The 17,369-nt window shown below is 36.6% G+C and overlaps 1 protein-coding gene across 1 annotated transcript in view; it reads left to right on the top strand.

Annotated features, from left to right (window-relative positions):
• LOC119776628 (zeta-sarcoglycan-like) overlaps window positions 1–17,369 on the top strand; it is a 475,955-nt gene that overhangs the window by 239,872 nt on the left and 218,714 nt on the right. Inside the window, exon 2 of the mRNA XM_038275169.1 lies at window positions 9,727–9,936. Within this exon, the coding sequence (XP_038131097.1) occupies window positions 9,727–9,936 (210 nt within the window). The remainder of the gene's footprint in view (window positions 1–9,726; window positions 9,937–17,369) is intronic.

Below are 17,369 nucleotides of genomic sequence, written 5' to 3'. Positions count from 1 at the left end.
CTCTCCATTATTCACCTTAACGGCTGAGTCGAATCAATCTTCATTCACTAGCCTGTACATTTATCTTCCACATACATTGTCAGGCAACACACGTTTACATCTGATTCCACGTTTCTCTTTTATTTCCACATTGGGACTACTGTATTTGGACCAAAAAATAATAAACATAACTGCACTGCAGTTTCCCATAACATTAAAATCCCTTCAAATTGACTGATTGAACGATTTCATATATATATATGTATTTATTCTTTTGTTTGTTTTATAAAAGGTGTGGCCAAAAGATTTTATGTTTACAGGACTTTTTTTTCCCAAATCTTCTAAATGACTTTTAGAGACTTGTGTGAAAGAGGTTTCTTAAAATATAAGCTACTGAACCTCCGTTTTACTGCAAACCTTCTCAGTTGTCATTCCTACTGTAGTTGTTTGCTGCTCCTTAACCATCTTAATTTTACATAATTTTCAAACTTTCGCTTTAAAAGTTTGCCTATTTAACTTAAATATATAGAGATGTAAAATGTAATTTAGTTTTAAAAAGACATCTAATGTCAGCAACAATCTAATTATGATTAAGTAACTATTGTCTATTTGATGTGATATGGTAACAATTGTGCTTTCAGGGAGTTTTAAAAGTTCATAATACACTTGATCTAGTACTCACCTGCAGCTATTGGGTAACTACATAACACTTACACATAACACATAATTAATGGCCCCTTCTTTATTAAAAGAAGGCTTAAAAATCAATCTATTTTGCCAGCAGTGTAATCTTTCCCTGGAAAAATGTGACCTTTACTTCGGCTAGATAATTCAGCACTTTTTATATCCTATGTAAACCAGCTTTTGGTAACCCTGTTGTAAACACCTTTAAAAAAAACCCTTGGGTGAATAGGACATCACTTTATATTCACCGATCACATTTGATGAATTTAGATGAGAAAGAAAGAGTAGGATATTTGACCCTTTAACCTTTGCACAATCTACTATGAGTGCCCATCCTTCTGTTTAGCTCACCGTATACGCTTTCTTTATGATTCTGGTCAAGGCAAAAAGACAGCAATGAAGATGTCTAATTTATTGTACATCCCCTATGCTGATAATTTATGGATTAATATCCAAACATTTCTCATACCAAAGCTTCTAGAAAGGTTTCCAGAAATTTTAGAAAGTAAACAGGCCCACTGCATCATGCATCCTCCAGTCCACATTAGAGTGGGCTATTTTCTCATTAGATCACTGGTAAGTGGTTGAACACTAAAGCACACAGTTTTACACAAATCTCAGTTGCTACCCTAACTTACGAGCAAAGGAAAAACCTTCGAACCACAATGAAATAGGAAGCCACGGATATTAATGTATGTTTATAGACAATCTGAACTGCTTAAACTAGTATGAATATGCCAATATTCATACTAGTATGAATATTGGCATATTCATATTTGCGTGACAGTGGTTATTAAAGGAGCAATAAGCAAATTCACCAGTAGGTGCACTATTGAGTATTGCATGTAGACCAAAACAACTATATATATATATATATATATATATATATATATATATATATATATATATATATATATATATATATATATATATATATAAATCTTAGGAAATAGAAGAGGCACATTCCTGGATTTTGCTTGATTTTTGTTGTCTAAATATTAATAAATATATAAAAATGGATGACAGCAGCACTGTCCCTGTTCCCTATTTCAACTTTCATGAAATGCGTTTTAGGAGATTCTGGGACGTGAGGCATATGCTGGATACGTTTTCAAGGTGTGACATACTATCAGATTATTTGTCAAAAAGAAAATTCTCAGAATGTATGCAAGGGGCACAATTCTGTGCCACAATTGTAGCATTACAGTGAACTGAATCAACATAGCAACACAAGAGTAACCAGGCTCTTACACCAACAAAAGCAAATGTTTGACTTCATGCTGCTACTCACTTGGAGGACAAAGGTTTGCTCCAAGTCTAACTGAGCTGCTTCTGTTCCTGAACTGCTCTCCACATTATCCCTTTTATTAAAAATGTGTTCATTGCTCCTTTAAAGAATTACTCCATCATATTTGATAACCCTTTCCTAAAGACTGTCAGCTATTGGCCTACATTTTGAAACTTTGACAAATTTTAAAAATCTAAATTTTTCCAGATAAAAGTCCTCAAAATCGTTATGTGCTGAGCAGTCATGAGTGGTTGTCCTTTTCCTGCACTTTAATATGAAATAATTACCATCTTATAAAAGATTCATATTTGAGCATACACTCTGGATTTAGTAGGGAAATTATATAATGGTAATTGTTTTTTTTTTCATCTTGTTTTAGGAACAGATAGAATATTACCATGTTGCTTTGTTTGCTCACCATTATTCTTTCTGCCACCTGCTGGACTGGAGGTGCGGCACAGTTGTCTTTACATCTCTTCATGCATAATTTTGTTGATTTGTAAATGATTTCCCTTAGAAAAAAAGGGAGCTATTCATGTGCCTACCCTACAGTTCAGAAATCTCTTTACAATGCAATTTCTTTTAAATAAAAAAGGAAAACAATAAACCTCTCCATATCTACCAAAATATATAATTTTGTGCTGTATTTATATAATTGTATTTTAAACATAACAAACAACCACTGGTCACCCCACTAATGATATGTTTCTACATTTTTATGCAGACTCCATATCTACTACACTGGCTAAATTAAACAATGTCTTTTAGGTGTGCTGTGTTGGTATCCATGGAAATGTGGCTCTTGTTGACATTGTTCTCATGGCTGTAAATGCATTATGATGTTAATACAGTTAAGCCTGCCACACAGAGGCTGAGGTGCCCCATAGGATTGATTGATGACCATGCTGTCAGTTCAATCTAAGAAATGCATTTAGAGAGACAGAGAAAGAGGGATGAGTGCATGACAGAAAATGGGCAGGCGGGAAATGGATTAACTAAAAGCAAAGGGAGGGAGAGAAGACGATCAGGGAATTAGTTTGGAAAGAAACAGAAAGAAGGGAGGAAAAAAAATGGAATTAAATTTCTTAAAATCGTATTGTAGTGAGGGTATAGTTTATGTATGTAGAAACTTACTTGTGATCTATACACTTCCAATGAACATTTAAGCTAAGGCATAAGACTCTCCTAAATTTTGTATCAGCCTATTCTAATACAGGAATATGAGGGACAAAAAATGACCTAACCAAAAATACAGTTACAACCCTTGCTCAAAACCTTTCTGCCGTATGTATTTATTTGTTTGCCTGTATATTTACTTATATATTTGTTCATATATTTATAGATTTATATGTGTATTTATTTATATATTAAATTCAGTTTTGTCATTTTTCGTCCCTCAAACAGGACAAGTAACCATGAAAATCACAATTATGTGACGTAAACTAAAAATATGACTGTAAAAGCCTAGGCTTACCTAAAATAAAATTAAAGTAAGGCCATTATGTGATATCTCATGCAGTTTAAATATCATCAGGCTGCATTACCTCTACTCATGGGTGTGAAGTTTTTTAACAGGGCGTTCAGATCTGGTGAGTGTATGAAATTAATAACTGAAGATGTCTAATTATGAAATCTTGTTTGTTTGGGATGTTATAGATACTGCAACATCCATCCATCCATCCATCCATCCATCCATCCATCCATCCATCCATCCATCCATCCATCCACTCTGTAGTTCCCCTGTGGCGCGAGCACAGGGCGACTGTTGCGCGCCTTTAGCGAGCATGCGCATTTCCTGTCGCTTGCGCGGTGAATCGTGCCGCCTGCGCTGTGCGGAGATGCAGGGGAAACCGTATCTGATGGGGAAACCCAGCACGACGTAACACCGGTATTTCCATCTGGAAAATTCTGTTTTGCTGCTGGAGTCATCCTCACTCTCCATCTCTCTGTGTGTGCTGTACGTTAACACCCGCCAGCGGAAACACCCACCTACACAACTAACAGGCGGAATCTCACTATACATCAGCCAATCTCATCCTCCCCTCTCTCATGACAAGGCGCTCACGAGTCCTATCATGAAAAAAAGGTTCATTGTGCGACCTGGGTAACGTGCAGTGATGGGACTAACGGCATTGAAAGTAACGGCGTTACTAATGCCGTTACCTTGTTTTAGTAACGAGTAATCTAACTAATTACTTTGACTGTAACTATAACGCAGTTACCATTGCAGACACCCCGTTACTGCGCGTTACTCAGGTCACACAATGAACCTTTTTTCATGATAGGACTCGTGCGCAGCTGCGTGAAGCTGACACCCCACCCACGTCAAAAAACTCTGCAAATAGACTGAATGGTTAGTGCAACGTTAGTGCAGATTTGTGCAGAAAAAATATTGTTTGTGCTACTTTTGTTTAAGAGATATTAAAGATTATTTTTTAGGTCATCCAGAGGTGCGCGCCTTGTCATGAGAGAGGGGAGGATGAGAATGGCTGATGTATAGTGAGATTCCGCCTGTCAGTTGGGTAGGCGGGTGTCTCCGCTGGCGGATGTTAACGTACAGCACACACAGAGAGATGGAGAGTGAGGATGACTCCAGCAGCAAAACAGCGTTTTCCACATGGAAATACCGGTCTTACGTTGAGCTGTGTTTCCCCACCACATAACGTTTCCCTCTGCATCTCCGCACAGCGCAGGCGGCAAGAGTCACCGCGCAAGCGAAAGGAAATGCATATGCTCGCTAAAGGAAAAACAGTCGCCCTGTGCTCGCGCCACAGGAGAACTATGGAGAGCGTGAACGATCAAATGATAGCCTATATGAAGAAAGGGAGAAATCTGGATGGATGGATGGATGGATGGATGGATGGATGGATGGATGGATGGATGGATGGATGGATGGATACTCTGACTTTTCAACCTACTGTATTTTTTATTTTAAACATTATTTGATGGCCTTTGTGGCAGGGATGGAGATCCATATTTTATGTCACACACAGAGTATACATCTAGATAGATAGATAGATAGATAGATAGATAGATAGATAGATAGATAGATAGATAGATAGATAGATAGATAGATAGATAGATAGATAGATAGATAGATAGATGTTACAGTATCTATAACAACCCAAACACACAGGATTTCAGAATTAGACATCCCCAGTTATTAATTTCATATACTCACCAGATCTGAATGCCCTGTTAAAAAACTTCACATCGCATTACCCCCTGATGTCATTTACGTTGAGTTACAAGAAATGCAAAACTCTCTGCAGGTTCTTGTCTTTGTCGTCCGCTCTATTCAGCTGGCTTTGGAAACACACGGCGAAGAAGGTGGGGGCTGGGTGGTGAGATTTACGGGCGCGAGAAACGCAAAAGTAACGCAATAGTTACTTTTACTAGTAACTAGTTACTTTAAGTGTGGAGTAGCTCAGTTAGTAACTCAGTTACTTTTTGGGAGAAGTAACTACTAACTTTAACTAATGACTTTTTCAAAGTAACGTGCCCAACACTGGTAACGTGCAGTAACGGGGTGTCAGCAATGGTAACTGTGTTTTAGTTACAGTCAAAGTAATTAGTTAGATTACTCATTACTAAAAAAGGTAACGGTGTTAGTAAAGCTGTTACTTTCAACGCCGTTACTCCGATCACTGCCTGGGTGATAGCTAAAGAGCTGTTGGCTAAAAACTGTATACACTAAGACATCTATCTCCAGTCCTCAAGTCCTGCAACTTTTAGATGCATCTCTGCTCCAGAACAACTTAATCAAATAGTTGAATTCATGCCTCATTATGCAGTTCAGGACCCTAGCTCCTGTTCCTTTGCCTCTAGTGGGGTCAACATTAAGAAGGGCCATGATTAGGAAAATGAAGTCCGACTTGCTGTACCAAAGCACACGAATTATGCTAGTCCACTTGGGACCATAGCGTTCGGTAAAATAACTAAAATAAACATGAGTTACACAAATCTTGAATGGCTGAAACTCTCCATTATAAAACCCAAAACATATGGTGGTTAGGCTTTCAAGTACCACACAGAGTGCATGCAAAGTAGTAATGAATATTTCAGTTTAGTGAGGGAAGTTGTGGTTATACAACCCGTCATACAAAGGATTGTGGGATTCATTAGACCGCCATAGAACCAGATAGGAACTTTGTGAGGCCCTGTGCTAAATTAACTATGATAGAAAACATACAGGCTCCTTTTCATATCTCCTTCCTTTTTTAGCACTATTTGGACAGCACTGATCATGGCAACACCTGAGACACTTCTGCCTTCACTCAAGTGTCCTCACCAAATTTGCTGTACTTGGATCGAGCTCCAGTCCTTCTCCGGAGTCCTTCTAATGATCTGATTATTAGACTCAGGTGTGCTGAAGCAAACACGCATGTAAAAGATACCAGACACTGGACCTCAAGGGCTCAAATTTAGGAACCCTGTCGTAGAAGATCAGCAGGAAGATAATTTAGCTATGGGTCAGTTCCTTTTTTTAAATGATGTTTAGATTAGTTTTATTTAAATTATTTATTTGTTTACATCTTCTTTTTAGCCCTCCTCTTATCGGATTTGCTAACATTAATGTTAAGTTGTTTAGGCAGCGGATTGGACTAAGAGAAAGTGAGAAATAGCTAAAGCCTGAAGAATGTGTTTTTCCTTCAAACCTTCAGTCATGAACTCCACAATTGGCTCCATAAACAAGTGGTGAAAGGAAGAAACTAATTGACTAAGATTTTAACTAATTTAACCTGCAATAGTTCTAAAAATATCTATAATATTCAATAGAGATATTGATGCGGTTTATTCTAGAGCATTTTAATCATGAAAATTGTAGAACAGAAGCTAAAGACCTTGAAATAGAACTATACACAATGGAGTTTCCTTTGATTGAGTTTGTTTGTCATTTGATGCTGTCAGTATGTCATTTGTTCTTAGCATGGCATTTTGCAGAAAGCAAACATTGTCAAAACACTAAGCTGAAGCAAAAAACATGAAAACAAAGCAGTGCTTTTGAGTAAATGATATAGAAATTCATATGAAACACAATCAGTGACTTATTGGAACATCCAGTTACAGTATTTCATTAAGGGACTGGAAATTTAAGAAGGGTGACCATTCACACTCTCCAGTAAAAGGGGGTGATGTCATGAGCATTTATTTGTATCTGTTATCTGTGTCTGTGAATAACTTCACAGATGTGATGTTAGTTGCTTTTGAGAAGCTTCCATATAGCATACTGTACATATACAGTATGTCATGGTATTAAACAATTACTGGCAGATACACTCATGCGTAGATCCTACGTGCCACTGTTGATTGTTACTGTTTTTGTTTGTAGGAAAATTATTTGCATTCTCAGTCACCACAGAACAAAACTTCCAGCAACTTATCAGCACTGCAACAATGCTATTGATTCAGCGTGTATGCTGAATACAAATAATTATATGACCACTACCCTATCCCCACTTGGTATGCTACAGCAATGTTTTTATATTGATCTATCTGGTTTGTTTCTGCATGAAATGATATGAAACTCTTGAATTGCAAAACATATTAATCAGTTCTGACTGCTGCTGTGAATCTTGACTATGAAAAGGCAAAATGCCATTAATCCATTAGCCTTCTTGACAAACATTAAGCCCTCTTTCTGCTTGACTTTAATATATGTTCAAAATCCAGAATGTGCTTATAAAAAATAGTTGGGTTACATTTGGATCAAAATATTGAATGCTTATCCTGCTTTCCAATTTAAAATAGATTTATCTTCCTTTTCTGAGGAGCAAACTGCAGTATGTACTGTATCACCTACCCACATCACTTCATTTTAATCTTGTATGAAATTTATTTTTTACTTTCTATTACAAGAGCTGTGCAAGTCTCCTTAGGTACTGATAATTGCTATGCATGCAATATTCTGATTAAATTCATGCTTCATTGTTAATGCTTCCAGACATATTCCAGTACACCTTTGCATATGTGTTGGTTGATTACGCTTGCTTTGAAGCTCACCTTGATTTGTTGTGTGTTTTGCTTAGTCTTATCATGGTTCAGTCAGCAGGGACCTTGGGTTTTTCCCGTAAAAATTAACTTCTGAAGAGAACAGAAAAGCACACTACCATGTTAGACTTTAAGAGAAAACTACACATTTTTAAACTACTTCAGGTACTACTGAAGATAAATTATCGGCCAACTTAATTTAGATTTGCTTAAAGCTTCTTTTTTTTTTACTTTCAGCTTAGGTAATACGATCTAAGATGGGAATATTCATCAAGTTAGGATAAGGCTTTTGAAAATATATATAAAAGATTTTAATAGAGTTAAGCTCCATTATCTAACATTGCAGCTGTTAAATTTTATTTTGAAAATGCCTGGAACACCTTATTGCCCAGTATTTCAAATTCCCTTCACCAGATTATTTGCATGTAGTTACATTCGTCACTAGTTGAAACCAAAAACTGACTTTATTTGACCTGTAAGGGAATATTTCTAGCTGCTATTTTCATGCAGCAGGTTCAGCTGAATTTTGTGTTAGATTTTCTTTCACATTGCCTTTTTAAACTAACCCTTCTTAGGTTTTCTTTTTATTCTCATGTTTATTCATCTGCTCATTGATAGGTTAATTGATTTATTCATTTCATCACATCAGTTCCAGAGTTCCTTGCATGCAGGAGTGGAGCAAACTAGACTAAGAAAAATCTTCCAAGCAATGGGATGTGTCGGTTCAATATATTGTACACTTGTGCACTCGCTAGCAATTGGAAACTACGATTTTAAAATCCAGATGGAAAAAACCTTAGCAATAACATATCCATCTTTATTCTTTAGAAGTTATTTTACATTTTAAGTCATAATTGACCTTCTGGAATTGTCATAAATTCTCCTTTTTAGTTCATTTCTTGTTTGTATTCATTCTTCTGCAAGCCGGTTTTGAGTCAGCGTTTTTCCCAGTCATGGCATTTTATTATATTCACTAAGAAAAAAAGCACTGTTATGTGAAGGAAAAAAAATCTACTACTAGCAACTGAGGCGTTAAGGTCATGCAATTTCAGCAAATAAAGACCAAATACATGTGTGTGCATGGGTGTGTGTCTGTGTGCATGTGAGCATTAGACAGAGACTGATGAAGACCGAGAGAAGTGCGAAATTGAGATAGGAAGTGAATTAAGAAGAGTACAAGCAAGGAAAAATAAAGACTTTTTTGTATAGAAAGCAAGGAGAGAGAAAGAGTTAGGGGTTCAGATGGACAAAGATAGCAGAGTCTTGCAGCGAATGTTCATATCTCTAGCCACCAATGACTCCACATGCTGCACTTCAACTAATGGACTCTGTCTTCCTCTACTGTCTTATCAGCCCTCTCTCCCTTTTCCATCCCTCGCCCTATCTTAAATGTACTCAAAGGTGTGCTATCTTTCCACTTAACGGCTCTACCTCAATCTCATTTTTATCACACTTTCGTCTTGCTCTTTCTCTCCACTTCTATCTCGCTCTTAAATACTTCCGGTCTTCTTAGTCAGTCTCCTTCTCATCAGTTATCATCCATCTCTTCACCAACAGTTCACCTACACTTCTGGTGGACTTATCTATTTACTGAACCGGTTGAAGATATATATTTGATGTTTCATGTCCTATGCAAGCCTCTGTTCTCTCCCTGGGGAAATCCATCTTATCATTTAATTTGAGTACGGTGAAATGTGTTGAAGAATGCCTGTCAGTGTTAGTGATTGACCATTTGATTAAGAGTCTTTTCAGTAAACATGATATTTTATTTGCACACTTTTCAGATGACCCAGGAGCAATACATCCTTGCAGCCCAGCCAAACCCCCTCCACCAGCGAGGAGCTTCAGAATGCAGTGCCCAAGTTTACCCAGCAGTCGGCATCTATGGGTGGAGAAAGAGATGTTTGTACTTCTTTATCCTTCTTCTACTTGTCACAATGATTGTCAACCTGGCACTCACCATCTGGATTCTCAAAGTCATGAACTTCACTCCGGTAAGAGGCTCCTGCATGTGCATGTTGAAGTGCCAAGTTGTTATATAGGATTTGCCTTCAAGAGTCTTTGTTTTTTTTATTTAAAGGGTCTCTTTAAGAGTGTATAACACTACATGATATTTAAAATGAAGAATGAATAAATGTCATCTTAAAATTGGATTGTGCTTTATCCCTAATATCAACTGTTATTACTTTCTTGGTGTGTTATGGCACATAAAGATAATCATTTTGTAATAGTGAAGGTGATCCACCATTGCGAAGGACAGCTTTTGTTAGAGATAATATGGCCTTATCCAGAGGACGGATTGAAATTGTGGCATTGTAGGATTTTCTATGAATTTTCTGTGAATTCGTTTTTGCCTTCCTTTTATTTACACGCACCATATCCCATGAATGGTGCAAAGTGATCTCCACAGTTTGGATTATATCCTGCAAGGCTGACTATCACTACAATGCCACAATTTTGTATGCTGACTGCTGTTCTAAATCCTGAGTCCTTGCAGATAAAATCTTTGTGCAAAGGATGGTTCGATCTTATCCGAACTATGTTTGTTCCCTCGTTTACTTGTCTCACTTAAAAGAAATATAGAGTTTATCTTGTCCAGACTGGAACATAAAAGTACAAGAATGAAGTTCACCATTCTGGATATTTAGCTGCCTTGTCCAAGGGTGCTTTTTTTTTTTTTTTTTTTTTCCAATTTCTGGAAATTTTTAGAACCTCAAACTAAGGTTGAAAAAGAAGAATAAAAACATTGGTTCTTCATATTAGGTGTATTCTCTGTTGAGATTTTTGGTCAGAGGACATCCTGAGTAAAGATATGCACATTCATTTATAAGCAGATTGGTATAATTTTAAATGCCCTTTCATGGAACTCCAGTGTAGTTCTGCATTATTTCTTTTACTAAGTAAATCAGAAAATTTGGCATTTTTAATTATTTTTTACTTCCTGTCCAGCTTCTGCTCAAATGCTAAAAGCAAAAAAAAAAAAAATGCCCCTAACCAAAAAAATAAATATTCATAAAAACAGAGGCAAATGCATACCAATAATTTATTTTTAAGATAATTCCTTTTGAATGACTGCACCATTCTATCAGGGCTATAGCTCTACATAAAGTGAAAATAATATTAATATGTTCGCTTATGCATACCAGCTCCTGTTTTTTTTTAAACATTCATATAATTCAAAATAGTGACATATTAATACTGTTATGTTCAGGGAGCAATTGTTTTGTGATTAGAAACAATTTATTTTTGTTCTAATCTAACCTTAGATTATCATATAAATGAAAGACAAGATTTCTTAGGCCATATAACAGGGGAAATATAGACGATCATAACACAGCATGGGTTAAACCCACTGAGTTTTATTTTACTTATTTTATTTTGGGGGGGAAACTCTTCCTTCTTAGAACTAAAATTAAAACACAGAGATCTTGTTTCGTTTATAAAAAAAAAAAAAAAACTTATATGAATCCTCTTGTTACTTGCAACATTTTTTGATTTTAAAAAAATAATTATTGAATGTCAGTAGTGCAATAAAATATTTAAATAAATAAAAACCCTTTGCTTTGCCTTTATTTATATTTTTTTTCATATCTACTCTATGGTATGCCTCTGATTTTAACTGCAAACTTTGAGAAAAATAAATTCAGGACAACAAAGATTTGACTGAAAGAAAATAAATTCTGCAAATGTTTTTTTTTTTTTTTTGTCTGTGTGTATTGCATAGAAAAGAAGAAACCCAATCTGAGGATAGAATTAGAGAAAACAAGTGAAAAACTTCAGAAAACATTAATCTAAACATGGAGTAAGGGAGCAATGAATCTTAAAAGTGAGAAGAGAACTTAATATGGTTGAGTGGTTGTCTGTCTCCACATGGTTTTGCTGTAGTGTTTGATGATTCATTCCCCTCTCTTTTCTCTTTCTTGCCGTCTGCCTCTGGGGTCCCTGGGGAGTCAGTTAGGTGTCTGTTTTAGAGTTCTATGAAGGGAAAGTCAGTGGATGCTGAGTTGACACAGAGTCTAAACTCAATGATGCATGACTCTTAAAAGTATAACTGTGTGTTTTTTTTCTCTGCTGTTGGACATTCTTCTGAGTAAATTATATATCAGGCTACATCTGATCTGCCTGTTTTCAGAATCTAATCATTTTTAACTTTTAGCATCCCTTACGTAATGCTGTCACCTGACGTCAACAGAACGTCAATAGAATAACCTTTCATTTTACACGGTTTTATTTCTATCAGAAATAACGTTAAACTTCAGAAAAAATAAAATGATAATTTACTTAGCAAACTAATCAAATAATAGTCGATAAGCAAAAAAAATAAGTAAAGTTTTGTTAGAGGATGATCAAATATTTAGTGTTTTACAGATACAGTGACTTTCAAAAGTATCAAAGCAAAATGTAGTTAATTGTGAAGTGAAAAGAGAATTAATCAATGTTATGGGTTTTCCTTTATTAATGACTAATCTTAAAAGTGTGTTATCTGCTTTTATTCAATGAATGTTAATCTGAAACCACTAAACTACTGAAACCACTAAATAAAATCAAGTGTAAGCAGTTGTTTGTAGAAGTCACACAATGGTTAACATAGCTGTTCCTGTGAAGGCCTCAGAGAGATAATCAATAAACAGCATTGTAAAGGAGCACCAGTTATCTTAGTGATAAGGTTGTGTTAAAGTTTTAAAAGAAGATTTAGGTTATGAAATTATATTTACAGTTAGAGCACAGTTCAATCATACGCTGCAGAAATCTGCCATTCTAATAAGATCAGCTTTTAAGTTGCACCTTTAAGAACAGCTGTATTTTTACAGTGGCTTCTTCTAATGCTAGAACCACATGAGAAATCTATGAATTAAAATAGGATGCCAGACATAATTTTCCACTTAAGTTGTAAACCCACTTTTAGACATGTTATGGATTTTGTCAGTTTGGTATTGACCCAAAAAGTAAGTGTCTAGTGATAAAAAACAGAGAAAAAGAATACCGTTACAGGAACAGCTCTGGCTGTGCATCTTGGCCAGTGAAACAGTACAGGGTGTGATATGTGATGTTATTATTGATTCTGTTAAGAATAGAAAATTAAATGTAGAGGAAAAAAAGAATGAGGCCCATATTATCTGTACTAAAACTACAAGTGCTGTAAGTCATATTAAAAAACATGTAACATGACTTGTTTATACTTGCCCTTGTTTGTATTACCTATTTAGGTTCATTTTGGTAAATTCTCTAACCTTCTGAAGAGTCAAAGCACAGTTTGTGTTTTTTTTTCTCATTAAATCCAAATGTTAACATTTTATATTTTAAGTCATAATTGATCCTCTGCTGAAAAGTTTTGTGCAGGAGATAGTTTTAGTCTTTATTCATAGACTACAGAGGTTAGACATACTCAGAAATGCAGGGAGAAGTGAGACTCTAATTTTTACTATGTTAACAAAGTCATGTAGCATAAATACAACATTATGGTAAGCTTAAAATGATTGATACAGTACCTCCTGCATACATCAATTTAAAATTAACCTTTTTTTTGTATTGAATTATATATTTTGAAAGAAAAAAAAATCTGGGATGTCTCTCAAGACAATATAAACTATGATTTTGTTGCATTTAAATATTACATGGATACTCTATGGATTATTTTGATTGAACAAAAGGAGAAATCATTATCTTAATATCAATCAAAGCCTTTTTATACCATCCAGAATCTACATGTTACCACTATTTTTTAAATTACCTATTTTTGTAATTTTCTCCTAAAAGAAGTGTCTTTGCTATGATTATCCAAATGTGTTACTTCCAATAGATTATTAGTCATAACTAAAATAGGAGTGAATTCTTACTTGGCCTTGAGACCGGGTTGTTGGGGCAGCAGAGACTTCTTTTTTCCCCAGACACCTTCTCTGACTGAGGTTTTCCCAGGCCGTCTGAGAGATATGGTTCTCCACCATGTCCTGTGCTGTCCCCTGGGCCTCCTCCTGGTAGGATGTGCACTAAACATATACCAAATGAAGGTGTCCAGTATGTATCTAAAAAAGCTGTCCAAAAACACTTCAGCTGACTCCTCTCTATGGAGAAGAAGGGGCTTTACTTTGAGCCTCTACTGAGCTGAGCAAGCTCCTCTCCATATATCTAAGGGAATGCCCAGCCAACCTGCAAAGGAAGCTCATTTCAGTTGCTTATATCACAGATCTTTCTCTTCTGTTCATGAACCAGATTTAGTGACATAGGGGAGAGTAGGAAGGAGCTTGGTTTGTCTTAGCCCAATAATCCTGTCCATCAAGATAACTGTGACGGAGGGCAACCCTCCTGGGATTAAATATGAACTGGTAATACAGACATCCCAAGTTCCAAAAGCTAACCCCCCCAGCCCCCCACCCCCGGATAATTTGTCTGACTTGCTGGTATTCATGAGCAACTACCTATAACAGGTTTGGGATGTCTGGTAATAGGTCTTACTTAATGCCAATACTCCTGCTCTGCTTCTACAGTGACTTGTGGCCGCCAGTAAATGACCCCCAACTACGCCCCCCACAGGGCACCATGAGAGACAGAGTCAGATGCCTTCTCCTGGTCCACAAAACAATTGTGGACCGGTTGGGCAAATTCCCATTAACCCTCAAGCACAAATGGTATAGTAGAGCTGATTTTGTCTTTTATGGCTGGAACCAACACTGCACTGCTCCATCTGAAGCCGCGGTTCAGCAGTCAACAGGACTCTTTTTTCCAGCACCATGGCATAGGCATTATCAGGGAGACTGAGAAATGTGAACCTCCTGATAGTTGGAACACTCCCTCTGGTCCCCCTTCTTTTGGAGAGAAACCTCTACCCCAATCTGGCAGTTCAGGGTAGGACTCTCCTCGACCTCCACACAATAATGAAGAAGTGTTTGAGCCTCAACAGCCTGTCAGTATCTAGAGACTCAAGGTCAGTCCTAACATGGTATTTATTTTATTTTTTTTAAAGGAACACCATAATGACAAACAAACATTATTATTTTAGTTTGAAGGTTTAGGCTACTTCACTGCTTTAGTATTTGGACAAGTGCCAGTTTTGATTAAACCATTATGTTACTCACTACCACCAAATCCTGAAGGAAAATTTCAGCCCATGAGTTTATTACCTTAATCTCAAGCACACTTGGGCTGTGAAGCTTTTTATCCAAGCACACAATAAAGGCTGAGATTAAGTCAAACTCTAGACTTTAATCATATTCAGATGTTCTGTCTTGTTCATGTAAAAATAATGAAGCTGAGAGACAAGAGTGAGCCAAAATCCCCTCACATATGTGTTGAAAAATAATTGCTTGTTATTGAAACCACTAGATAATTGTTGTTACTTTCCAATGTAAAACATCAAATTATTACTGTAGATTAAGAGAGGAAATACATTGTTCGTCTGGCTAAGGTTAGTTAGATTATTTTGGTAACTAAATTGTATATTTATAAAGGATAGCAGCCTTTCTATTGTTTAATATTGCAATTACTGTTTTTCATGTAATCTTTGTCTAATAAAAAAAAAACTAATTTAGTTGTGAGTACCTTAACTCTGCTATATGAGTGTTCTAGTTATTGAAACATTTACTTGTCACGATTGCAGAGCAAAAATATAAATATGTCTATCATGCATAAATTACATAAACACTGATGCAGAACTCTCCTACCTAATTATCTCCAATCCCAGTTCTGGGAGTTGCTTCTTACTTGGCTTCATGGCTGTCATATCCGTCATCAGCATTCAAATCACATCCAGCGGGCTGCGGTATAATGAAGGCCTTTGTCTTACTTTTTGTTTTGGTTGGAGTTTCCAGATGAGATTCTTATTGTAGTTGTGTTTGAAGAGAAAGCTTTGGCAATAAATTAGAAAGCAGGGACTTGTGGGAATAGAGGCATAGAAGTGTGAGGGTACATTAGAGGGAGAGAGTGAGAGAAAATTAAGAGGAAGAGCTTGGAGAATGTATATGTGTATGAGTGTGTGGCAGCAATTATTCAGCACATTTTCATGCTGATCTATGTGCATGTTAGACTTTGTGTGGGCTTTTTCTCATGTATGTACTTATACTTGCTGCAAAGTGAGAACATTACTGGTTCTTATACCAGTAAATTTAGGACTGTGATGTAAAGTTAGGACCTTTCAGTGGTTCTCCATTTGTTGGCTTAGGTTTAGAGCAATGCTGTGATTTAGGTTAAGTTTATGTATGTAGCAGTCATGATTAGGTTTGGGGCATGTGTCATGGTTAGGCTGTAGAAAGCTTAGGAAATTAATGGAAGACATTTTGAGTGTATTTAAGGTGTGTAAACAAGAACATGTGTCTGTGATCTTGTTTTTAATACATTGTGGGGCCCATTTTAAGTTGATCACTGAGGGATAACAAATAGTACATGTTATTTTGGGCAGTAACTATTTCAAAAGTCTCAATATTTGATCAAAGTTTAAGATTTAAACATTATCTGATATGGATTACTCACTATAATATATTGCTTGGGAACAATATAAGCTCTCTGATTTAAATCAAACTGAATTAAACTTTATGTCTTGGTCTTCGTCATCTTCCTCTATATCAGCAACCCAGTCTCAGGACAGCACCTAAGGTGCTTGCAGGTCCTGGGTTATCCCATCTCTCTCCTCCCATTAGGGCATTTCTGGAACACCTCTTGAGGCGTCCAGGGGACATGCGACAGAAATGTTTAAGCCAACTCAGCTGGCTTCTCTCGATGTGGAGGAGAAGAAGCCTCTCCCGTATGACTGAGCTCCTAACCCTATCTCTAGGGGAGTGTCCAGCCACACTGTAGATAAAGCATATTTCCGCAGCTTGTATCTGGGATCCCATTCTTTTGATCATGATCTAGATCTCATGACCGTAGGGGAGGGTATGAACATAAACTGACCGGTAAATCAAAAGTTTTGCCTTTTCGCTCAGCTCTCTTCACCACAACATACAGTACCACTGCAGCTTCTGCACTATAGCAGCAGCTGCACTGATCCGTCTATCAATCTCCTGCTCCATTCCCCCCTCACCTGTGAACCAAATCCCAGGATACTTTAATTCCTCATCTTGAGGGGGGGAAATCTTCTCCAACCTGAAGGGACCAAGCCACCTTTTTCCACTGAGGAATATATTTGGATTTTCGGCTACCCAATATAATATCGATCTTTTAGTTCCTAACATCGATTAAACATTTTTTTATCTAAAATAATGAGGGGAAATGTACTACCTCTGCTCCGCCATTCTGGCAGATAACTCTGTGGAGCCCTTTCACTGTGCAGCAACACTATTTGCAACACTATTTCCAGGTGCACAGTTTTATATTGTCAAAATACTTTACAGTATAGTATTTTACTGTTTATCTTTTAACTCTTCACTAGTATGTTATTCTTATACATTTTTCTAAGGTTCACATTTGTGTGGCAATTTTTTCTATCATCTTTTTG

The sequence above is a fragment of the Cyprinodon tularosa genome, unplaced genomic scaffold (genome assembly GCF_016077235.1).
Source record: "Cyprinodon tularosa strain WSP-4 unplaced genomic scaffold, ASM1607723v1 ctg947, whole genome shotgun sequence".
In the NCBI taxonomy this organism is placed as follows: Eukaryota; Metazoa; Chordata; class Actinopteri; order Cyprinodontiformes; family Cyprinodontidae; genus Cyprinodon; species Cyprinodon tularosa.
The sequence above is the reverse complement of the archived record's forward strand: the minus strand, read 5'-3'. Positions and strand labels throughout refer to the sequence as shown.